Source organism: Coffea eugenioides, chromosome 2 (assembly GCF_003713205.1).
Source record: "Coffea eugenioides isolate CCC68of chromosome 2, Ceug_1.0, whole genome shotgun sequence".
Classification (NCBI taxonomy): domain Eukaryota; kingdom Viridiplantae; phylum Streptophyta; class Magnoliopsida; order Gentianales; family Rubiaceae; genus Coffea; species Coffea eugenioides.
Window position 1 is genome coordinate 7437841 of NC_040036.1, and position 23083 is coordinate 7460923.

The window sequence follows — 23083 nt, forward strand, 5'->3', positions numbered from 1 at the left end:
CTGAAATCCTCCAAGTTAAAAGTTCCGTATTTACATTTTCCAAAGACAAAAAGTATTTATGTGAATATCCGCATACAGAGATATTTCTAGATTCTCAATTGAAAAACAGAAAAGAGAAAATACCAATTATAAATATTGTGTTGTAAATAGTACAGCAGATCAACTAGGTTTGGTTCCAACTGTACCTTGCTAAAAGCATGGTGCTTTGTATATTATCGAAAAGAGAATAGAAAAAATAATATGTGATTCTTTTTACTACATAACTTGAAATGACTTTTTGCATCATGTTTGGATAGCAAAAATTTAAAAAAAAAAAAATTTGCTTGCATTATAAACACATCTCTCAATCCACCTTTTTTTATATTTCCAACCATTTTTTTATCTCACATATATCGCATCACAAAAAAATACGACATTAGTTATTTCAAATAATTATTTGGAATAATACTCTATCCAAACAAAGCACACTGTACTTGTTTAGATTGTGATTTTTCGACGAAAATTTTTTACGTTTTTCGTGAACACATTTTTCAATGATCTTTTTACCTTATACACATCAAATCGCTGAAGTATATTTTTTTTTTACAAAAACTCCTAAAAATAGCAATCCAAATAAGACGAGTTTCATTACTCAACAAAAACTTAGATCCTTTTAACTTGTTTAAAAGTATAGTTATCTTGATAATTATACTTTTTTATTGTTTCATTTGGTTAGCAAGATGTGCTTTGATAGTTAAGACAATATTTGGTTTTGATTATGTTCGCAACATGTTATTTGGTAGTTAGAGTAAAATTTATTTTTTGTAAGCATAAAAAAAAGGTTAAAAAATGAAAAAAAATGCTTTACCCCTAATAAGTATCATATTATATCTAATATATTGATAAAACTTTTTAAAATATAAATTTAGCATTCGAGGGTAGATTCAGCCACACCCACTACTACAATCACTTTTTTTTTTTTTGGAGTTTTTCTCCCACTACCTTACCCCTTACTGGCACGGTAGGAAAACACCTTTTTTTATTTTGTCCTAATTTTAAGTAAAAGATAATCTCCAATTGAGCCCCTCATATGAGTATTACCTCCCCAAACAGTATCCAAAACATCGTCCATCTCCCGTCCTCGCTTCTGCTAAAGCCCCCGGCTCCCCCCGTTTCACCTTGGCCAGTTCCCCGCCCAATCCTCGTCCCTAACTTCGCCCCTTTAAATTTCCCCAAAATTACCGTCCATTTTGTAAATATTTCCAGTTCCTATAATCCCTAATCCACGCAATTAACTATTCAGCCTTCTGCGATTCCATTCAATTCGATTCAACCTCTTCTAGGGTTTCGAAACCTAATTTCCCACCACCTGGATTAATTTCAAACTCCAATGAAATGATTGTCAATTGGGACAACAATACTAACGACTCGAGCTCGAAATCAATCAACGAGACCGTCAATGGCTCCCACCATTTCACCATCAGGGGGTACTCGTTGGCCAAGGGTATGGGCCCTGGTAAATACATCTCCAGCGACACATTTAGCGTTGGGGGTTACGATTGGGCTGTTTACTTTTACCCCGACGGTAAAAACATAGAGGATTCGTCCATGTATGTGTCGGTGTTCATCGCCCTGGCAAGCGAGGGTACGGATGTGAGGGCTTTGTTCGAGCTAACCCTTTTGGACCAGAGCGGCAAAGGCAAGCACAAAGTCCATAGTCATTTCGACCGCGCGTTGGAGAGTGGACCTTATACCTTGAAATACAGAGGAAGCATGTGGTATGATTTTTTTTTTCATATTACTTAAGTGCTTTAACCTTTTTAATTTTTCTAGGTTATTCATGTCAGACGGGAGCTGTTCGTTGCATTGAGTTGGGTACATTGTAGGCTTAAATTGCGCTGAAATTAGGGTTTTCAAAAGGGCTGAGGTGTAATTGTTGTTTTTCTTCTTTGTTGATTGTCTGTGATGAGGGATAGTGTTTTTTTCCCCCTGAATCATGTGTGCTATAACGGAATAATTTGGGAATGAAAATAATTTTGGAATTAGCAATGCTCAAAGTCTCAAGTTCTAATGTACTTGTTATTTTTGAATTTAGAAGCAAAACACCTACACATGCCTACACATGTTATCTGGACTCTCTCAAAAACTGCATTCAGATGCTATGCGTTGGCATGTACTATATATACTTTTGTAGTAGCATGTTTGTGAAAATTGGCTTAGTTGGTATGTCTTAATGGAGTGTAGTCTAGCTCAGTTGTACTTCAGACCCCCTTCTTAATTCTTTGCATAGGAGTGGAGATGGAATAACTCCAAATCCAACGGAATTTCCTTATTGCTTGTATAGGGGCTACAAACGTTTCTTCAGAAGAACCAGTTTAGAAACATCTGATTATCTCAAGGATGATTGCCTTTCAATGCATTGTACTGTTGGAGTTGTTAGAACCCGTGTTGAAGGACCCAAACAGTATACTATTTCTGTACCACCATCAGACATGGGCCAGAATCTCAAGTACTTGCTGGAGTCTGAAATTGGCAGTGATATAACTTTTCAAGTTGGTGACGAGGCATTCAAAGCCCATAAGTTGATCCTTGCTGCTCGCTCTCCTGTATTTAGAGCCCAATTTTTTGGACTTATTGGAGATCCCAATAAAGAGATAGTAGAACTTGCCGATATTGAACCCTCTATCTTCAAGGTAATTATCAATTTTTTTGAATCTGTTCCTTACAGTTTATCTTTGGTTTTAGAATTAGTAGAAATTGTACAGCGTTACTGGCATATGCTTTATCTAATTGGAAGTGCATTATTATTATTATTTTTAAAAGCTTGCATCCCTTTCTATGGGATGCATGGGCTTGTAGATGAGGCTTCTTGACATTTTTATGATAATCTTGGCTCATCCATGAAAGTATGTTAGGTCCACCACAATTACTGGTGCAGAGCGTTGTATATAATTACTGAGCAGTTCTTTAGTTCCCTATACTCTAATGGCAGATAACTCCGGTAGAGAATAATCTCATAGAGTTTCTTGTTTGGTTTTTGAGGGAAATGCAGGTCTAATGGCTTAATGGGCTTGTTGCTGCTGCACTTCTAATCACACATTACTGATCATTAGAGGTCACAAACATAGTACTATAGAAGTTTCACATAATGAATTGGTTGAAGCTCAAACAAGTTAAAAGGTTGATACAATCTGAGGATACCAGTGAATCATTTTGTAGTTTTAGAGTCTCCTGAAGATTGAAAATGCTGCTTTATTTTGCTGATCTACATGTAAAATCAAAGGCTTGTGCTTGACCAGTTGGTCAACACAGTCATAGAGGCTTGCTTTAGATGGCCTTCTGAGGTTTCTGTCTGTGACAATTGATTGATTGTAAATACTGGTGTAATTCCTTGGATTCTTGTGATTGATGTCCTTATTGGTCTAAATTAACTGTGTTGGATGTCATACGTTTTGTAGGTAATGCTCCATTTTATTTACTCGGATGACCTTCCTGATCTACATGAGATTACTGGATCAACTTCCATGTGCACATCAACTATCATGTTGCAGCACCTCTTGGCAGCTGCTGACCGGTATGGTTTAGATAGGCTGAAACAGTTATGTGAAGCAAGATTATGTGAAGAAGTCAGTGCTGATACAGTGGCAACTACTCTTTCCCTAGCTGAACAACACCATTGTTTACAGCTGAAAGCCATCTGTTTGAAATTTGCAGCAACAAACTTGGGAGGTGCGTGTAGTCCGTAGATCTGAGCGGTGCACTGTTTCAGGTTATTTGATTATGGTATTTTTGTCTGTTTATCTGCGGATGTATCATTCATACAGTTTGTATGCTTGCTCACTCATCATGGACATTTAATACTCATCAAGTGTGCGAGAAATGATTTATCTTTGGAGAAATTGAGATCTTTTGGTTTTTGGACATGACAGTACCAGCTCCATTTCAGTCGTTGTAGAAAGCTAGCATCCTATGAGTTATAATAATGAATAGTCATTAGAGATGTCTGAAAGTCCAGATAAGTTAATTCTCTCGTTTTTGTCAGATGACCAATAGGTGCGGAAGACTTCTGCTTTTAGTTAACAATGAGCTTTAGGGATATTAATTTGCTATTCTGGAAATACTAAATGTGGTTAAATTCAAAGTTGAAGATTATCAGGACACAAGCTTCAATTCAGTCTGAAACTGTTGATCAGTTTTTGGTTTGAAATACCTCGGCTAGTGTTTTCGTTTTGTGCTTACATAGTTTTGTCATGACACTTACGAGTTTTGATTGATTTCTTCTTCTAGCTCAGGTAAATCGGACTTGGTTTTTGGGGGAGACTGTCTGAAAACTGAAATCATACTTGCCATCATGGTTTCTTACTCTGTTGCTTTTTAATGATAAAATGTACGACAGTTGAAAGTTTTTGTGCATGAGCAGTGATGAACTTGTTAAAAGTTTTGTTTTCTTCATAAACATGTAGTTCTTTTTTCCTTTTAATTCCTTAGTTTGGATTGCATTCACTTGCACTGCACTGGGGCCTTGAGTGATGACATAGTGCTTTCTTCAGTGCATCTGTTTAAATAGGCTTTGTTTCGAGATTGACATCTGCAATATAACTTGACAGTTTTTTTAAGCATGTGCAATTTGTTTGTATAATTGCTGAACTTTTTTGATCCTTCTGCCTCAGTGGTTATGCAGTCAGAGGGCTTCAGACATTTAGAATTGAGCTGCCCCTCACTGTTGTCGGAGTTGCTGGAAACAATTGCTTCAGTGGATGAGAAACCAAACCTAATGTCAAGTAAGAAAAGAAGTGGCAGCAGTATATTTGGGATTGACTTGGTGGCTGATGGTGCTGCAGCAGAATCAGTGAATCCTAATGTCAGGCGCATTCGGAGGCGGCTGTAGTATTATCGTCGTGTATACAAGAGTGAAAAATAACTTGTTTAAGCAGGTGCATCTAAAAGTCGTAGTTATGTCTAGCATGTCTATAGTATATTGTTTAGTTTTGATTCTTCTTGGTTGCTGGAGGAGTTCTCTTTTCTAACCATTCTGCCCTGGTGGTTGGGGAAAAAAGAAGAAGGGGGGGGGGGGGCTTTCACTGTATATCAGCATGAGGTGAAGGGCTAGAGGGTGTTGCAATGTTAAGACTTCTCAAGTATGAATGATCAACTGCCAGAAAATCTGAATAAGATTTATTTTGGCTTGAATGTTGAATGACTGCTTTATTATAGAATGCATAATTCGGATTACTTGTTGATCTCAAAATTTTCAGGGAGATCGATAGCAAGCTTTACGGCTTTTGAAGGTAAACGTACAGGGGAATATGAAATCTGGTTTGATGATCTTTATAGTTTATACCTCCGCTGCAAGACCCCGTCAGGTCTCCATTCCCTTGATATAGAATCTTGCCTTTGGATAGTCTCAATCATATAAACTCTGGAGGATCGTAGGATGAGAAAGATTCTTACCTGTTTTTCTCTGGCAATTCTTTCGTTGCTTTACCTTTTTTTGGATGTTTTTTCTGATCCAAACCTGATAATAGAATCCTTGTCTGAGGAACTAGATTTCATCTCTACTGGTACATAATTTGTATGCTGATCCCCTCTCTTTCCAAGTGGAACGTTGTTACCTTCTCTATAAATAAGGCGAAGTGCCTTTGGCTGAACGCATGGAATCATTCATTCCTTATAGTAGTAGTAGATATCCGGGGGAAGTGGAGATGTTACAAGTTGCCAGATGCTTTGAAACAAAACAAACCAAGTAAAAGAAGAAAAAACGCTTTCTTACCAAAAAAAAAAGCGAGAAATATGCAATAACAAAAGTTATAACTACTTTGCTTGCAGTTGGGCATACAGGAATCAAATGACAGAAAAAACAGAAAGAAGTTTGGGTTATTGTCAATAAAAGATTGATATAATAGTGCAGTAACAAAGAGGTGTGGGTCTGGAGATTGGCTACAGCATAAAAGGTACTACTATCTCTCGCGAGTTTCAACTGGACTGAAAATATCCTCTCAATTTCATGACCATCCTGGCTGGGACAAGAAGAATGCGATGGATGAAGACAGCTGGGGTTATGGGGGCTTAAATGGCAAAAAAGGAAAGTGACGGGAAAAGTGGCCCGCTTTTTGACACCTCACATGCATCGCAGGTGCAATGTCACACCGACACCGCGACCGACGTCTGCTCTCCTTCCTCAGTGACTCAGTAGAGTACTTCCGTACTTTCTTTTCCTGCCGACTTTTTTTTTTTTTTTTTGTTTGGGTTGGAGGGTTTTGTTCCCTCCATAGTCCATACTCAACAAATTGAAATTGAAGATCACAGATCTGGAGAGACGGATTACTGAATCGATTGAATGCATTATTTTCTGTTAGAAGAAGAACAATGGGGTTGATGAGCAATGTAGATCTCTTCAAATCCTCAACTCTCATCAAACTCTCTGCTTTCGTCTTCGTCTCCGTAGTTTTCTTCTACTTAGGCAAGCAATGGTCCCAATCCTACGCCTATCAACAAATCCTCTTCTTTTCTTCCAACCAAAGCCCTAAACCTGTTTCCTCCTCCTCCGTTTCCTTGTCCCCTAATTTCAATAAAACCTTCAATCTCTCTTCCCTCTTCAATCACCCCGCTTCAACTCTATCCCCACCCCAACAACAACAGCAGCAGATTGTTGTCGCTTCTACTCCGCCACCCCCGCCTCCGGCGGTGAAGAGGATGGGGGTGGTGGATGAAAACGGCGTGATGACGGATGATTTTGAGGTGGGTGATTTTGATCCGGAGGCGGTGGAGAATTCGGGGCAGCAGGAGGAGGAGGCTACTTCAAATGGGGGAGGCCAAACCGAAACGTTTAAGATTAACAAGTTTCAAGTGTGTCCAGAGAGTATGAGAGAGTATATTCCCTGTATGGACAATTTGGAGGCTATCAAGAAGCTGAATTCTACTACAAAGGGCGAAAGATTCGAGCGCCATTGTCCTGAAAAGGACCAGGGATTGAGCTGCTTGGTTCCTGCCCCTAAAGGCTACAGAACTCCTATTCCTTGGCCTAAAAGTCGCGACGAGGTACTAAAAAGTTTCAGCTTCTAAAAATTCAGCTAAGCTTGCTCTATTTTCCGTTTCTTGAGAATGGATTTAGAGATTGTGGAAACTTTTGGAGATTTGCATCAAGGTGGTTAACAGTCGTCTAGACCATTTTGGATGAGTAGTTGATATTTAGTGTGAAGGATTTTTAGCTGTCCTACAATGGCAACTTACTTTCTACCCCAAATCCCATATTTTGGACTTAATTGCGGTGTGCATTTTAAAAATGTTAAGTTCAATTCTCACGTTTTTAATCTTTATCTTATGATGTAGGTCTGGTTCAGCAATGTTCCTCATGCCCGGCTGGTTGAGGATAAAGGGGGTCAGAACTGGATTACAGTAGACAAGGATAAGTTCAAGTTTCCAGGAGGTGGCACACAATTTATCCATGGGGCAGATAAATACATAGATCAGATGGAGAAGGTTCGACGGATCTTCCTAATTTGGTAAAAGAAAATCGAACTGCAGGGAATTATGTTGTCTAATTGTTTGTCCTCTGTTTGTCTTGTAGATGGTTCCTGAGATTGCTTTTGGTCAAAATACCCGGGTTGTTTTGGATGTCGGTTGTGGTGTGGCAAGTTTTGGTGCATATTTATTTTCAAAGAATGTTCTTACCTTGTCTGTAGCCCCAAAAGATGTTCACGAAAACCAGATTCAGTTTGCACTTGAGAGGGGTGTGCCTGCAATGGTGTCTGCATTTGCAACACGGCGTTTATTATATCCAAGTCAGGCCTTTGATTTGATACACTGTTCAAGGTGCAGAGTCAACTGGACACGAGATGGTGTGTGTAGTTTTCACGACATTACCTCTCTCTCTCTCTCTCTCCTTATAATATGATGATGATTATGATAGTAATAAGAATAATAATATGCCGTTATCTGTTAAAACCATTGTTCTCTTTTAACAAACCCATATCAATTATTACAAGGTATGTCCTTTGACTTTCGCTTGTAAATATCCTGCACTGTCAATTCAGTTTATTGTTTATGTAAATTTTGATCGTGTAAGCTCTTATTCAGGATATCAGTAGCATACATCACGTGTTTCTATGATACCATGCCTTTTAAGTCATACTATTATACCAGACACTTGTTTGCTTATCTGGTAAAAGTTATAGTTTTTCTGCTCATGTAAAATGCGAATAGAACCTGTAGTTTATGCTACCCTTTGTTGAGACAATTAATGGATATTTTATATTCTAATCTGTGCTTTTCTTATTGTTTGAAGATGGCATTTTACTACTTGAGGTCAATAGATTGCTTCGGGCAGGAGGATATTTTGCTTGGGCAGCACAGCCTGTTTACAAGCACGAAGTAGTCCTAGAAGAACAATGGGAAGGTAAAGTAATTGTCATGTCATGTCAAGTATGGTAATGCCATGGAATGTGCAGTTTCTTTTTTATCATATGCCCCCTTCAACTGTGTTAATCTGTTATATTTCATCATTTTGTTGTCCGTAACATTCCATGGTCACATGCAAGTTTGAATGTCTGATTTCAGTGGAATAAGATTTACGTGCTGCAACTGACTGACTGACTTGGAGCAATGTCAAGATCTTGTCATTAAAATATGTGATTATGTGTTTTCCAGAGATGGAGAACCTAACTACAAATCTTTGCTGGAACCTTGTGAAGAAGGAGGGATATATTGCTGTATGGCAGAAGCCCTTGAATAACAGTTGCTATTTAAACCGCAAGGATGGCACCCAACCACCACTATGTGACCAGGATGATGACCCAGACAAAGTTTGGTATGTAATTGTTTAATTACTTCCACACTCCAATGTTCTTTTACTTCTTGTAATGGTTTCAAAGGGCATTGCGATGCTTGTGTTTATGGTGGGAGCTCAACCAAAGGGCGGGTTATAGATGGTGCTAGAGCTATTACTTTTTATACAGTATTTGTTCATGTGCACATCTTGTGTTATGAGCTTTTCCAAGCACAGTATTGAAAGGGATTACAAATCAAATTGCGAGGCTGATCTTTTAGAGCACTGATAGAACAAGACACAACTAGTGGCTTAGTGGTTGAGAATTCTTAATGAAGACCTTTTTCAGTATGCATCATTATTATATCCAATCATGTCATTTACTAAATACAGCTTGAAGGGCGGATAATAAGGTCAACATTCAAGCCGATTAAGCAAGAAAACATGCATAGTTTGGACTAAACGTGGTTGCTTACTCATCATATTTGGCCCTAGAACATTTGGGGCACAAAGGGTGACTTCTTTGTCAAGATTTATTTTCTTTGTCGAGATTTATTTATTTTGTTTTAGATTGAGCATATTTGATGGTTTACTTCTCTAATTGACATAAAAAGTTTGACTTGAGGATTTGAAGACAATATATTTGGGGAAAAAGATGTGGGCTAAAAGTAAGATAAAGTTTGCTTTTGCGGCTAGGGTGAGGGGAGGAGCGAATTTTCAGAATGGGAATATCTAGATTATATGGCCACTTCTTAATTTTTGCCTTTAGTACAGTGGTATCAATTGATAGCTTGGTCTCTTACCTGGCTTTCAATGCTATATTTCAATTTAGTCACTGAATTCTGAACCATTTCAACTTTCTGCTAAGGTCCATATATGAAGAGCCTTTGCAGAGCAGATATGGAGATTTTGACAACTTAATTGTGCAGGGATATCGAACTAGTAAAGTTGTGAATTGGTTAATGAGCTCTCCATGCGTTCTGATTCTTGTTTATTGCTGACTGTTGAGAGCGGTTTCTGTCCATGTTCTTGCAGCAATAACTCCACTTTGTGATAAACTTAGGTATGTTGATATGAAGCCATGTATTACTCGACTACCTGAGGATGGATATGGTGCAAATGTTAGCAAGTGGCCTGCACGTCTGCAGAACCCTCCTGATAGGCTTCAGAGCATTCAATTCGATGCTTATATTTCTAGGAAAGAGCTATTCAAGGCTGAGTCGAAATACTGGAATGAGATTATAGAAAGTTATGTCCGTGCTCTGAAATGGAAGAATTTCAAACTTAGAAATGTGTTGGACATGAGAGCTGGTTTTGGAGGGTATGTATTTCTACTTGTTTTGTTTTATTGTATTCTATGGTTCCATTTAGTTCATATGTTGAACATAGCACTTAAAATTTGATTTTCTGATGTTCATGTTCCTTTCAATTTGCACTTTTCTGTTTTGCATCTGACAGATTTGCAGCAGCATTAATCCAGAACCGATTGGACTGCTGGGTTCTTAATGTGGTACCTGTTAATGGGCCCAACACACTGCCTGTTATATATGACCGTGGACTTATTGGAGTTATGCATGACTGGTATGGGACTGAATCCTTTTTTTTATTATTTATTTATGGGACTGAATCTTATTTATAATATTAACATGCTGTTGTTTATTCCTTGTCCTACATGTAATTTGTACACAATTGAAACCTGGTAAGATGTAATTGTGTACATTACCTAACATACGTGTATTTCGCTTGAAGCAAATTAGATTAATCTGTATAGAATGTAGGTTGCTTGTGGCTTGGTCTCATTTGAAAGTATGTCATGGACCTTGACTGTTATATTGGCTTTAGCTTTTCAAGAACTCTTCACAAAAAGCCAGTCCTGAAAAGATGCTTGAAGCTAAGTAAAGCATGTCAGGGATGCTTTTCTTGAATAAAGGTTTTCGGCTTAAGATATTCTAAAAGCACAAATTAAATCAAACTAGTTATAAGAGTCAATTAGAAGCAAACTAATTATACCTGTAGAGTTAAATGTTTTATGATTATAAGTCCTGAAATTTATAATTAGCACAGTTGTTCTAAACCAGTGAGATTGGCAGTAATGACCTAAGATTGTTCTTCTTATTCAGTTATAGTTTCTCATTAAAAGGGAGGTCAGGCTTGCTAATGTAGGGTGAGCAAATTTGGTACGTACCGAATTCATAACCGAATTCAAATTCAATTTGGTAATTTGAAATCGGGTATTTGGTAATTTGGTAAAAATTCGGTACGTACCAAATTCACCGAATTCTAATATGGTATGAAATAGGTAATGAGATTATGAATTTGGTAATAATCGATTTCGCATTCAAATTCGGTAAAATGAAATAGGGTACCGCATTACCGCATTCGAATACTAAATTTGTTTATAAAATTATATAATATATAGATAAATGCTATTTAGTATTAGTATATAATTCTAATATATTATTATATTATATAGGTAAATGCTATTAATAATAGTTAGTACTGGTATTATCATGTACTTATAATAATAATAATATATAATAATGTACAATATATTATTTTAGTATTTGTTAATTGTTATATGACTATAATAATACAAATATATAGTAATACATGACAATATAACATAAGTATAATACTTATTATTTTATACATGAGTAACATGACTAGAATTAGATAATAATTAACACATATATGTATAATACTAAATATTAAACAATAAACATGACTAGAATTAGATAATAATTAACACATATATGTATAATACTAAATATTAAACAATAAACATAACTAGTAATTAGAATTTAGATATTGGTAATTTGATACATCATTCATGTTTGAATTATTGAATATTTGAATGTGTAACCTGTAACTTACAAGTATTAGTGTGCTCTAAATTTACATTACATATTTAACATAAAAATTCATATTCTCTATTCACTAATCTTAAGACTTTAAGTATAGACAAGACAACTAAGTACTGTAAGTGAATGCATATAAATTGCAAATCAACGTATTAGTGTATTGACTTTTCACAATAACATATATAAGTAAATAAGTTTTATTTTGATTTGAAATAAATTATAAGTTTGTAACTAATATAACTTATCATTAATTATTGTAATTTGTAAGTTTGTAACTACTATTACTTATTATTAATCATTGTAAATTATAAATTCATAAATTATCACTAATCATTGTATAGTTTAAGGTTCATTCTAGTTTAAATTAATCACTTTTTATGTGTTCTTTAAATCATAGACTAAGGATTCTAGGTATAAGTGATTAAATAAATGCCAATTAAATCACAAAATGATTAGAACATAAGTAATGTGTTAAATTATGAATAAATTTGGGGATCAAATCAGTAATAATTTTTAAATCATTGAGGAGCATAATGAATGTATTATAATTTAGGAGACCTAATTTGTAAATTAAAAATTACACAATCACTTCCTTCAGTTGAGGTGAATTTGGGAAAAGTCGGGTTATGAGGTTATCACTTATCATTTAGGAGCCCCAATATTTTTTTAAAACCGAATTCATTACCATTTCCGAATTTGAAATTGGTTGCGAAATGAATTCGGTTATAGTCAATTCGAAATTTAAACCGCTTTCAATTTCTATAAGTTGGTTAGCAATTGGTTAGCTACTTAGCTAACCAACGAACCATCGAAATTGAAAGCGGTTTAAATTTCTATGAGTCAAATAACCGAATTCACCGTATTCAGCTAACCGAACTACCAAATTTGTACCATTTGCTCACCCCTAATGTAAGAGAAAATGTGTCGGAGGATGGAGGATTTTATTCCGGGTAGAAAGCAAGATGCAAACCTTTAAAATGGGGTGAGTGATTGGAATTATGTGAAGAGAACTTTTAGAAGTGGCAAATGTTTTATTTTTTGCCTATAGCATCTCAGAATGCATGCATCATTTTCCCTTTTCTACTTGTGTTGGTTCTGTTACTCTTCAATATGTTGTGATAATTTAATACTAGCTAGTTATTGCTACTGAGCCAATTTAGTTATTGTAAATCATGTCTAAAAAGATGCATATGATAGGTGTGAGCCATTTGACACATATCCAAGAACCTATGATTTGTTGCATGCTGCTGGGCTCTTCTCCACTGAGCAAAAAAGGTATCCTATGATGTCATATTTTAGTCATGATAAGATCTGAATTGATGTTCTGCATTAAGTTTCATAATTTGACCATGCCGCAGTGTAAAAAAAAAGGTTGGTTGGGTTTCTTTTTCTTTTTTCTTTTTTTTGGGGGGGGGGGGAGGATACCAGAAAAATGGGGATTAGTTTTGGTGGTGGATGTCATTTTAAAGTCATGTTTAACCAACAGCAGCTTTTATATTTTAAAATGGATCATCTCGACATGTTCATGGTCTAGTAATTACTGTGCATTTATTTGATATATTTATATTCTTTCAGATGCAATATCACTACTATCATGCTTGAAATGGATCGAATTCTAAGGCCTGGTGGACATGTATATTTTCGTGATTCGCTTGCTGTAATGGATGAACTCCAAGCTATAGGCAAAGCCTTGGGTTGGCGAGTATCTATTCGAGACACATCTGAGGGCCCTCATGCAAGCTATAGGATCTTTATAGGTGATAAAAACCTCTTGCGGACTTGAAGCAGTGACATATGGATTGAATTTTTTCAGTCTGCTCGTGGCGAGAATATCTGAAGGCCAGGAAATTGACTATCATCTGGGCATATGGTCATAATGACACAAGTCCCCTATTGAGCCAAGAGGGCAATAGCATGACTCTGTTATGCTCTACTGTGTCAGGGAATATCTTATGGGCCTTGTAATTATTTTGTCGAGTGTACAGCATATAATACAACAGTCTCACAGAACACGGTTGCAGGGCTGGGATGAGGATATCTGCACATCTAAAACTTGATATAGCACAATTGTCGTGTTGGCTAGGAAATGCTTAAGAAATTCTTGTATTCTTTAATTTAATGCCGTTTGAGCAATTCAAGAATGCACATTGTACAATTAAATACACTGGAGGAAGTTTCTGCTGATTTGGGACAACTAATAAGCTTTGTTTTGCTAAAATTCTAAACGTAGGTGGGGTCTTACAAAGCAATGTTAAAATTTCCCTTTGCTAACACGGAGGCATGTAAATATGGGTTATTTTAGAACTATTGTAGCAGCTTTTTGGATGGATGTGTATGTAAGACAGAAGTCATATGGAAGTTAAATGTGCTTCCATGTGCTGACGATCTTGAGATCGCATTTTTAAATATTGGTTTTTTTATGTCCTTGCTAGGGTTGCATATGGGTCGTTTGCAAGCAGCTTAAATCAAAGCTTGACACGAATTAGGTTAACATCGATCACAAGTTGAGTTCGAATTGATCAAATCAAGCTTGATTTCGAGTTAACTTATTAGCTCGCGAGTTTAGTGAATTATATATATATATATATATATATGTATATAATTTTTATTTCAATAGTAAAATTATATATATTTTTTTAATTTTTTATTATTTGTTAAAAACTTACTATTTTATTGATTTCAAAAATATAATCATTTTTATTTTTTTAAGCTTAAACTCAATTTCGAATTCGATTCAACTTGAATTTGAGGCCAAACTTGTGTTCAAATTTAACGTTGAGAACTCGTCAATCAAACTTAAATTTGGTAAAATTAAGTCAAAATTTGACTCGAATAAGCTAAAGCTCCCCTCCATACCTCCCTCTCTCAGGTCTTTCCTTTCTAGATGACAATAAGCAGACATCAATAAAAACAGTCAGGAGAAAATGGATACTGGGCTTTGAGCATTTTATCTATTCTTGCATCCTCACACGTTACATTTTTCCAAGCAAAATTCAGAAAATGCCTCCTTATAACCAGTCTTTCAGCCAATGCTCGTCCAAATCAAGCCACTCCAAAATGTCTTTACAATGAGGTGCGAACTTTTGTGGGCACGTTTGATGATAGTAACTAATGCATATTGCACCACACCACGAAATATTCTAGAAGACCTTTTGTGTGTGACTTGTGCCAAAAGAGAGTAATTGCTTATGAGCATCCCATTAACAAAAATCAATATCTTGCAGACCACCAACAAGGGGGTGAAACTAATATAGTGAAAAACACTCCAGATCATTGAGCACCCTATTGCCTTCAGGGTAGTAGTTCGTGAGCTTTTGCTTTACCTTTTCAAGAACCAAACCAAAACTCAATCTTTGACCATCATCTTCTAAACAAGGATGAGTGGTTGTTGGCAAAAGAGTCCGAAACATTTTAACTTTCAGATCTTGGCCTCCACACTTGCTGCACCTGACTATGGACTTTAGGAATATGGACCACTTGGGCTGGTCTTTGATTTGTCTCATTCTGACGCTTCTGACTTCTCCTGTTTTGAAACTGATGCTGAACACCGCCAGCTGGCTGTATGGCTCTTGGAATTTGCGGCCGAGTCCCATTGCTATGGCTACTTTGGCATCTAAAAGGGGGTTTTACCAAAAATTGCGATATTTGTGGTCTTACAAGAGCAGAAACAAGCATACTCTGATCTTGATTGGCCGCATTAACCATATTCAGTGTTGTCTGAAATGAATTTGATATCCTAGCTAGCTGTTTATTACTGACAGTCCTTGCTGTATTAACTGGCTGCTCAAAGGGATCCTCAATCTAACAACCATGAAAATGATGTTAACTTTCAAAGAATCAAAGGTAGTAGCACATAGGCCATGAGGCCTCCAATGCACTAAAAAGAACGTGAAGGTAGATTGCAGTTGCAAGAAAAAGAAAAGAAAGCATTAGCGCCGAACAATCTCCTGCTGTTATGTGGAATGAATGCATGTGAACGTGCACAAAGAATGTTTTTGTGGATGTTTTCCAAGCTTGTTTGTGTGTGTAGGTATTTCTGTGTAAGTGCGGAGAGAGAGAGAGAGAGAGAGGGAGAGAGATTACAAATACAGCATAAGTTTTGGGTAGCCATCTCATGTTGGTATCAATATCTTCCCACTGTCCAGTATATGGGCTAATTCCTTGTGTTGCTGCCTTTGCACTAATGTCAGAAAACTGAAGATGCAAAACATCAAAGCATGGAATTTCCCCGTCAATGCTACTGCAGTAAAAATAGTTCATAACTCAAACTTCTCATATCGTGCAACAAGGAATAATGAACTCCCATTAGCAACAAGTGAAGAAATATTCTACATCACCAACTATTACCTTCTCAAGGAATGACATGAAAAGCTGAGACAAAGAACTTTGATTGGTAAGTCTGGAGCTATCTGATCGATATCTGTTTATGTTGACAGCACAAGTTTCTTCAACATGTTTTTCTGCAAGAGCCCTCACACCTGCACATAAAAGATCCACAGATTTGCTAGATGACTAAAGCAATCTAATAGCACTTATAGTTACAGATGATATCTTTTTTCTCCATTCCCATCTTAACCAAAGGATTTCTGGAGAATGAGTACCAGAACAAGAGAAGGAAGGCTCAAACTCAGAGAAGAAGCAATGATCGGAAAGTTTTTAACTCACTCCAACTCAAGTACCATGATTGTTCCCAACTGATTACAGAGATTCTCTTGGATATCTAATAATTAATAGTTTCAAAACACAAAATCAATTAGGCTAGCTAACTCTATGATTACTGATTATGTTAACAAACATATTTGAAAAACTTGCAAATTCAAATTCATATGTTCTAGATGAGGAGTAATATAGAAAACACTTGAACATATTTTTCTACGATGAGCAAATAAGCAAATAAACAAATGACCCAAAAAAAGAAAAACAATGACACGTACCTATAAGGTCATCAACCATATTGCCTGGATATATTTCTTTGAGAGGAGGAAAAATTGCAGGTACGCATGTCTGCAAAATATTATAAAGTTTTACTCACCAATCCTAAAAGAAAAACCTACATAAAGAAAATATCACTAATTAAAACAGATACAACATGACACATTAAATTGCTGAACATTGCAAGAAGATTCACACAGCACATGATGCCTAGCTTAAAAAAATGACATGTACAAAGAATTCCAAGCATCAAGGGCCTCACCCAACCATATTTTGTAATATCAAGTGAGTGCTGCTTTAGTATGGTAACAGAAAACAAGCTAAACCTTCACTGACACGTTATGTTACTTTCAAATAACTATCACCCCTTGGAAGAATATGCCGTCCCAAAACCACTATAAAAAGACACTTGATGACTACTCTTAAATGAAAAGAAAATGGAGGGAAGGGGGTGGTTACAGGACATATTAAATTACCTGGAAGTGGAAGACAACAAGCAAGCTCAGAGAATACGAGTTAAGACTTCCAAACTTTGGATCATTAATATTGTGTGCCTTTGCCCATTCCTTAATCTGCAGAGATGGATGGATTTATCAAATTTTAGCTTCTCATTTTTTCCCTTTGTCTTATTTGGAACATCTATAGTTATGTTAGAAAACATGCCAGCAAAACCATGTCACGGAAACGCCCATCAATTTCATTCATCCAAAACAATAGCTTAGACTTCATTTGGCCACTCAAATTGTTAATTGAGATATCGCAGGAGATGCTATGACTTGTCTCAAGCTTCAGAATGGGAATCCTAGCATTCGCAAAAAAATGCAATTTATGCCATCCACCTGCAAATCAATCAAGCGCTCAAGTCAGCATAAAAGGATATAAGATATTTGTTTGCAAATACAAAATCCTTCTTCAAAAAGCAATGAGTTTGCTTCTCTTAAAGCAAAGCATTTGAAGTGAAGCCCAAAAGGAATCCCAACTACAACTTCTCCAATGATGATATGCCACAAGGAAATGGTCATTCATGCTTCTTTGAATAGTTGAACCAACCATGCTTAGACATTAGTATATCACAAACTAAAGAAAGTGTAAATTAGTTGAAGCCATTCTTCAGACTAGAACATGAAGCACTTTACCTTTCGTTCTCAAAACTCTCAGCACATCATCAAGCAACATTTGCTTGTGCTTTTTCCCAGCAGATAAAATATGGGAGCCATTGGATAATTCAATGGATATATCTAAGTCTCCCCATCTTGTAAAGAGATTGGACACAAACGATCCAAAAGGCTCAACAGTGGCACCTGAACACCAAGTAAGAAGTAAAATGGTAAATTTATCTGTTGAACAAATCTCATTCTTAATCCGTATCTATTGTCCTGCATAAAATATGCATCCACAGAAATTCACTAGAAAGACTGATTTAAAAGAACTAAATCAGTGATACATCATCACAACGCAATGTCTAGCATCATAAACAACTGAAAAAAAAAGCTGTTTGCTGAAAATACTGTTCTGTTGGATGAGGCAACAAAAAGTAAGCCAGTCTTAATTTTAGCACAACAGACGCAAAAATACAGTGTCGTTGCTTGACCAAAGCATACATTTACTCCAGGCCATATTCCTTCTTCTCTTGATTTTGCATGTGTAGGGCCTAAGAGCTAGTTTTGAAGAAGGCAAGGCATTTTCAAATTTTTGGCATGATGGTTTCTGGTTAGACACAGACCAAGACACAAACTTTTTTATGTTTTGAAAGGAGCATAAAGGATTTAGAATTCAAAGAATTACAACGAGAAGCGGCATACCAAAGATTTGCACAACTTAATCACATACTACAAAGGAAGAACAGTACAAACAAAGCCCCATTACCTCTGAGACTTTCTATGGATTGAACAACAGCTTGAAGCTCATTGATGATATAAAACCTTATTGACCAGTCCTCCCTCAAGGGATTGATTACTTGAAGAATATCCCTGAGAGTAAGCTCTAACAACTGACCACCACTCATTTTAACAACAAGGTAGTATAGGTATTAGCAGGATGAAGGAGACATGTCAAAGCTCTCTGATGAATGAATTCTCTTTCTGCATCGAGAAACAGCGGAGACTAATGCATCATGCAATTCAACTCTATTCCAAATTGACCAACAAAAAATAAAATAAAATAATTAGTGGGACAAACTGGCAAATTTTAAATGTCAAGAACATTATCAGCTAAAGGTTTCCAGTTAAAATCACTGCCAGTGTTGAGAAAAAATAGTAAATTATCCTCCATAAACTTGATCTTCATGCAAGGTGTGCAACCAAAACTCCACTGCATCTAAAGAACCTAAAGTGAGCTCAATTCTATGTCTTCAGCAGGCATAATAACACTTGTTCTACTTTGAGGAGAAAAACTTTAACCTACTTTTTATTCACATAACTCTCTTTTGCTCTTCTTCTACAAAAAAATCTGCTTCATAGTCACATACAGATTCTCGTGTTTGAAGATCAAAACATATTAGATTACCGCAGGCTAAACAACAGAGAAATGTCCCCAGTAAAATCAAGTTCATTAAATACACAAATGCATATATCTACAACTCATATGCTTCTAACCCACTCAGAATTACCATGAATGTGTGTGTGTGTGTGTGTGTGTTCATGGTATTGTAAGTTATGCATATGGTTACTGAAGCAGCAAAAGCTAAAAGCTTCAGAGCAAACACCACAATTACAACAAAATGGACAGCCACAATTTCAGCTAACGAGTACATTTAGAATTATAATCCATTGAATAAAATAGCAAAATACAATCGATTTTCATATACACCGATCCCAAATTTACCCCATCCAGAACAAACCGATTGAAAGAGAACGGGCTGAAATTGAAAATCAGCGCAGCAAATAACAATAGTAATAAATAATCAGAGTTCACTGCTGCAAAATAATAATGAGAAAATATGTGACCTGATTGTTTAGGATTGGAATGATTTTCGAAAGCGAATTTGGTTGAATGGAGGAATGTGAGATTGAATTCATATAAAAGTACTTGGAATGAGGGAAAGGGAGGGTGGCTTTACTGAGCAACAAGGGTTTCTAATTTCTATATAATATAACTCCAATGCTGCGCTAATAATATTAATGATACTAGTACTAGTACTATAATCCGCGGTGGTAGTTGTAATTGTAGTAGCAGAAGCAGTAGTACTGCTGTGTATTAGGAGGCGGGAGAAAGAAAGCGCGGTGGCCCAATCAAGTTTACGGCCGCCCCCACACCACACACCTTTGCCTTCCGATCTTTGACTGGAGAGTACCGGGACGACTTCAGCAGGGCTCAGGCTGAACTGAACGCTGTACCGCGGCGTGGGTGCCGCTATTTGTACACTGCCCTCTTTTTCTCTCTCTCTCTCTCTCCTCTCTCCCCGTGTGTTTGTGTTGGGACAAGGGGCCGGAACGGTTTGTCAAAAAATCATTACGACCGATTTTGTGTAAAATACACAAAATGTAATTTTATATGTATACGGTGAAATTTAATTTTAACAACATGTAATTATATAAAAAAAATTTATGAATTCCACATATAACGTAAAAATAAGTTGTAATCGAAAATTTACATTTTTTTTTGTAGCTACCGTTCATGCCTCTCCTCCATTTTTGTGTATCTCAGGATATTTGTTCGGGCTCATGTACGTAAATTATCATTCTTCCTCGTTTGGATTCCCATTTTCTTAAAAAAAATTACATTTTCATGAATACATTATTTAATTATCCTTCTATCTTGTATATATATCAAATTATTATAATACATTTTTCTAAAAAAAATAATTCTAAAAAATAGCAATCCAAACAACTCTAAGTATTTTAAATATACTAAATAATTGTTCGACTATTATATGTTTTAAGAGTAAATATTTTATATAAACTATCATAATTAGATGAATGCCACATAAATAAAATTTAGATTTGAAATTTAAATTCAACATATATGGCATTTATCCAAACATAACAGTGTATATATTATCGGTGTATAAAAAATCAATTCATGTTTTAAATATTTCATTCAACTTCTAAAATTACAATATATATATATATATATATATATTAGTGGTTGCTCTATCCGTTATCACCCTTAGGTTGGTTTTGACCTCATAATTCTTGTAAATTGAAATACAGAAGGAAAGAAAGCTATTTATTTACCGCATTAAAATTAAGGGAATAATAATTGATTTTAGAAAAAAATTAAAAGTTGAGCAAATCGTTTGAAACTTTTGACGTACATATTCTAATGAACGGAGGGTCAATGCCTAATTAGTACTCCCTCCGTCCCACTTTGATAGTCCTATTTTTCTTTTTCGTCTGTCCCAAATTGTAGTCCGCTTTCCAATTGAAGAATGTAGTTGTATTTTAAATTTTCTAAAATACCCTTATTCAATGTAAGTTATTGTTACTATAAACCTAACCCATTTAATGAGAGTTGATTCTTTTTTTACCATCAATTCAAGTTCCCATAAAGTTATACTCTAATTAATGTGAGGGTATTTTAGAAAAATAGCTACCTAAATTGATTGTTCCAACAAAATTAACTACTTTTTCTTAAACTATGTGAAAAAAAAAACTAGGACTATCAAAATGGGACGGAGGGAGTATAATGATTTGAGAATTGAAGAGAAGTCGTTTAGATGATATGGACGATTATTGCGACTATTACAGCAAGTTTCAATGATCGACCATCAGGATGGACACATTTCTCAGAAATTGAAAATAAAAATTGAATGAGTTGTCAAGCTCTCCTGAAGTAAACCTTTGCTACTTATAATTTGTGAAAACCTAATGCTAGCTTTGAAATGTAAAAAATTACAAGGAAAAGTTATTCAATTCTAGTTTTTTTTGTCAAATATTCAATTCTAGTTTTCATTTGACGTTATTTTGCGTAAAATTGGATCCCTATGGTCCAAGCATCTATAACAAGTTCTGTAATTGTTAGAGTCTACATCTCTCTGCCTATCCTTTTTTTTTCCAACTTCTATCTACTTATTCTTCTTGCTTTATTTTGTTACTAGTTTTGTACCCGTTCGTTGAGCGGGAATTTTCGAAAAATAATAAACTATTTAGTCAATTTTATAAAAATATCTATATGAAATATAAACTTAATGTATATTTTATTATAACATTTCTTAAGTATATTACTATATGCGCATTGTAATATAAAGTATTCTTATAATATAAATTTGAACATCTAATTCAGTAAATAATAATTCAAAAATGAAAAAAATAACATTCGACAATACCATAACATTCAAAAACTTGAAAATAAATAAAAAGTACAGTAAATAGTATCAAATAATATTCTACTCTTCAGAAACTTGTTTTTATTTTTCTTCGGTTTGAACATTCTCATCGATTTGTCCGTACAAATCAACATTTATTGATTTTCCATTATCACTGCATGATAGCAAAGCAGGATAACTATGTATAAAAAAATAAATAATTTACCGCATTCAAGATTGTGTATAACAATACATAAAGATTATAATTTAAGAAAGTAAAATAGTATATTAAATCTACCTTCTCATGGAAATCTTTTTATGATGATTCCTTTTCCTTTGTGATTTTTGTTGAACCTTCTGATGAATGATTCATATAAAGTGTATTGAAATGTTGTTGATTAGAATCATGTGTAGTTTTTGTTGAATCTTCTGATGAATGATTCATATGAAGTGTATTGAAATGTTGTTGATTAGAATCATGTGTTATACTAATTGGAATCTGGGAAGAAGATGCTTCAGGTTGGTATTGGTTATCGATTTCACCAATCTGATAATGATTTGTCAAAATTAAAGGCAAAAATATTATGTGAGATATAATATGTGAAATAAAAGAGAAATTTATTACTAAATATTATGCGAGATTGTTTACCTACCTTGAAAGACCACTTCAACTATATCGAATCCTTTAAGTGCATTGACTTCTATTGTGTGGGTCTACACACTAAATACTCCCCACCATCTGAGTAGAGATGTATTGTGAATCCTATAACCTAATAATGAGTATAACCTGCATGTTTTGATTAACAACGAACAGGTTTATAAGAATTTACAAACCCGTACTTAAATAGAAATTTATATTTGACCGTACGGGTCAAATACATATAGTTAATTGGATTCAATTAACTTTTTCTTTTCCATAAATTTCGTGCTATGCACTATGTCTTGATAACGCACTTAATAATAAAATTTATTAAGAATCCTATTTCCGACATCAGATATTGACTTCTGTTATTAATGGTTCCTTTTAAAATTAGTTACTTTTCTACTTCTTGTGGTGATAACAATTCTTATTTACTTCGGTTCCCTATGTGGTACACAATTTATTGGCATGAATTTGGAGATATATCTAATAGAGATATTTATATCTCTTTTATTTATATCGCATTACTTTCCAGTTTCTTTTTTGGGTAGGAAATAATAATCATATAATATTAAGAATTCTTATAGGAAATTAGAATTGATATATATATCTAAACAAAAAAGGAGCAAGCCACATAGAAAACTACTTGCCGTCTTGTTAAG

The 23083-nt window shown here is 35.2% G+C and overlaps 3 protein-coding genes across 12 annotated transcripts; 2 read left to right on the plus strand and 1 right to left on the minus strand.

Annotated features, from left to right (window-relative positions):
* Positions 1 to 1070: 1070 nt before the first annotated feature.
* On the plus strand, positions 1071 to 5211 carry LOC113761030 (BTB/POZ and MATH domain-containing protein 3). Of its 2 annotated transcripts, none has more exons than XM_027303832.1 (4): positions 1071 to 1757; positions 2324 to 2672; positions 3438 to 3748; positions 4650 to 4734. In XM_027303832.1, exons 1-3 carry the CDS (start codon positions 1375 to 1377, stop codon positions 3723 to 3725), a joined length of 1020 nt encoding a protein of 339 aa, XP_027159633.1. In that variant the 5' UTR covers positions 1071 to 1374; the 3' UTR covers positions 3726 to 3748; positions 4650 to 4734. The 2 variants fall into 2 exon arrangements, with proteins under 2 accessions (XP_027159633.1, XP_027159632.1); XM_027303831.1 differs by having other exon boundaries at positions 1073 to 1757; positions 3438 to 3708; positions 4650 to 5211.
* Positions 5212 to 5989: 778 nt separating this feature from the next.
* Positions 5990 to 13849, plus strand: LOC113761211 (probable methyltransferase PMT11). 2 transcript variants are annotated; one of them, XM_027304081.1, is made up of 10 exons: positions 5990 to 7017; positions 7309 to 7458; positions 7547 to 7817; positions 8264 to 8374; positions 8626 to 8785; positions 9612 to 9685; positions 9779 to 10064; positions 10202 to 10324; positions 12802 to 12879; positions 13180 to 13849. In XM_027304081.1, exons 1-10 carry the CDS (start codon positions 6346 to 6348, stop codon positions 13385 to 13387), a joined length of 2133 nt encoding a protein of 710 aa, XP_027159882.1. In that variant the 5' UTR covers positions 5990 to 6345; the 3' UTR covers positions 13388 to 13849. The 2 variants fall into 2 exon arrangements, with proteins under 2 accessions (XP_027159882.1, XP_027159883.1); XM_027304082.1 differs by lacking the exon at positions 9612 to 9685 and having other exon boundaries at positions 5993 to 7017; positions 9807 to 10064.
* A 672-nt stretch (positions 13850 to 14521) lies between these two features.
* Positions 14522 to 19952, minus strand: LOC113762489 (protein HESO1). 8 transcript variants are annotated; one of them, XM_027305962.1, is made up of 9 exons: positions 19482 to 19952; positions 18403 to 18617; positions 17673 to 17837; positions 17200 to 17375; positions 17013 to 17108; positions 16539 to 16608; positions 15952 to 16082; positions 15694 to 15798; positions 14522 to 15405 (listed from the first exon to the last, which is right to left on the minus strand). In XM_027305962.1, exons 2-9 carry the CDS (start codon positions 18539 to 18541, stop codon positions 15016 to 15018), a joined length of 1272 nt encoding a protein of 423 aa, XP_027161763.1. In that variant the 5' UTR covers positions 18542 to 18617; positions 19482 to 19952; the 3' UTR covers positions 14522 to 15015. The 8 variants fall into 8 exon arrangements, with proteins under 8 accessions (XP_027161763.1, XP_027161761.1, XP_027161758.1 ...); XM_027305960.1 differs by having other exon boundaries at positions 15688 to 15798; positions 19798 to 19951; XM_027305957.1 differs by having other exon boundaries at positions 15688 to 15798; positions 18403 to 18662; positions 19798 to 19951.
* Between the last annotated feature and the right edge of the window lie 3131 nt (positions 19953 to 23083).

Coding starts and splice junctions, on each gene's coding strand:
- LOC113761030 (XM_027303831.1), top strand. CDS start 1,375: ATGATTGTCAATTGGGACAACAATACTAACGACTCGAGCTCGAAATCA. Junction 1,758..2,323: donor AAATACAGAGGAAGCATGTG/GTATGATTTTTT, acceptor TTGCTTGTATAG/GGGCTACAAACGTTTCTTCA. Junction 2,673..3,437: donor TTGAACCCTCTATCTTCAAG/GTAATTATCAAT, acceptor TACGTTTTGTAG/GTAATGCTCCATTTTATTTA.
- LOC113761211 (XM_027304081.1), top strand. CDS start 6,346: ATGGGGTTGATGAGCAATGTAGATCTCTTCAAATCCTCAACTCTCATC. Junction 7,818..8,263: donor AGTCAACTGGACACGAGATG/GTGTGTGTAGTT, acceptor TATTGTTTGAAG/ATGGCATTTTACTACTTGAG. Junction 9,686..9,778: donor TGTGCAGGGATATCGAACTA/GTAAAGTTGTGA, acceptor ATGTTCTTGCAG/CAATAACTCCACTTTGTGAT.
- LOC113762489 (XM_027305960.1), bottom strand. CDS start 18,541: ATGAGTGGTGGTCAGTTGTTAGAGCTTACTCTCAGGGATATTCTTCAA. Junction 16,609..17,012: donor TTGTTGTCTTCCACTTCCAG/GTAATTTAATAT, acceptor AATATTTTGCAG/ACATGCGTACCTGCAATTTT. Junction 15,406..15,687: donor CCAAAACTTATGCTGTATTT/GTAATCTCTCTC, acceptor CATGGTTGTTAG/ATTGAGGATCCCTTTGAGCA.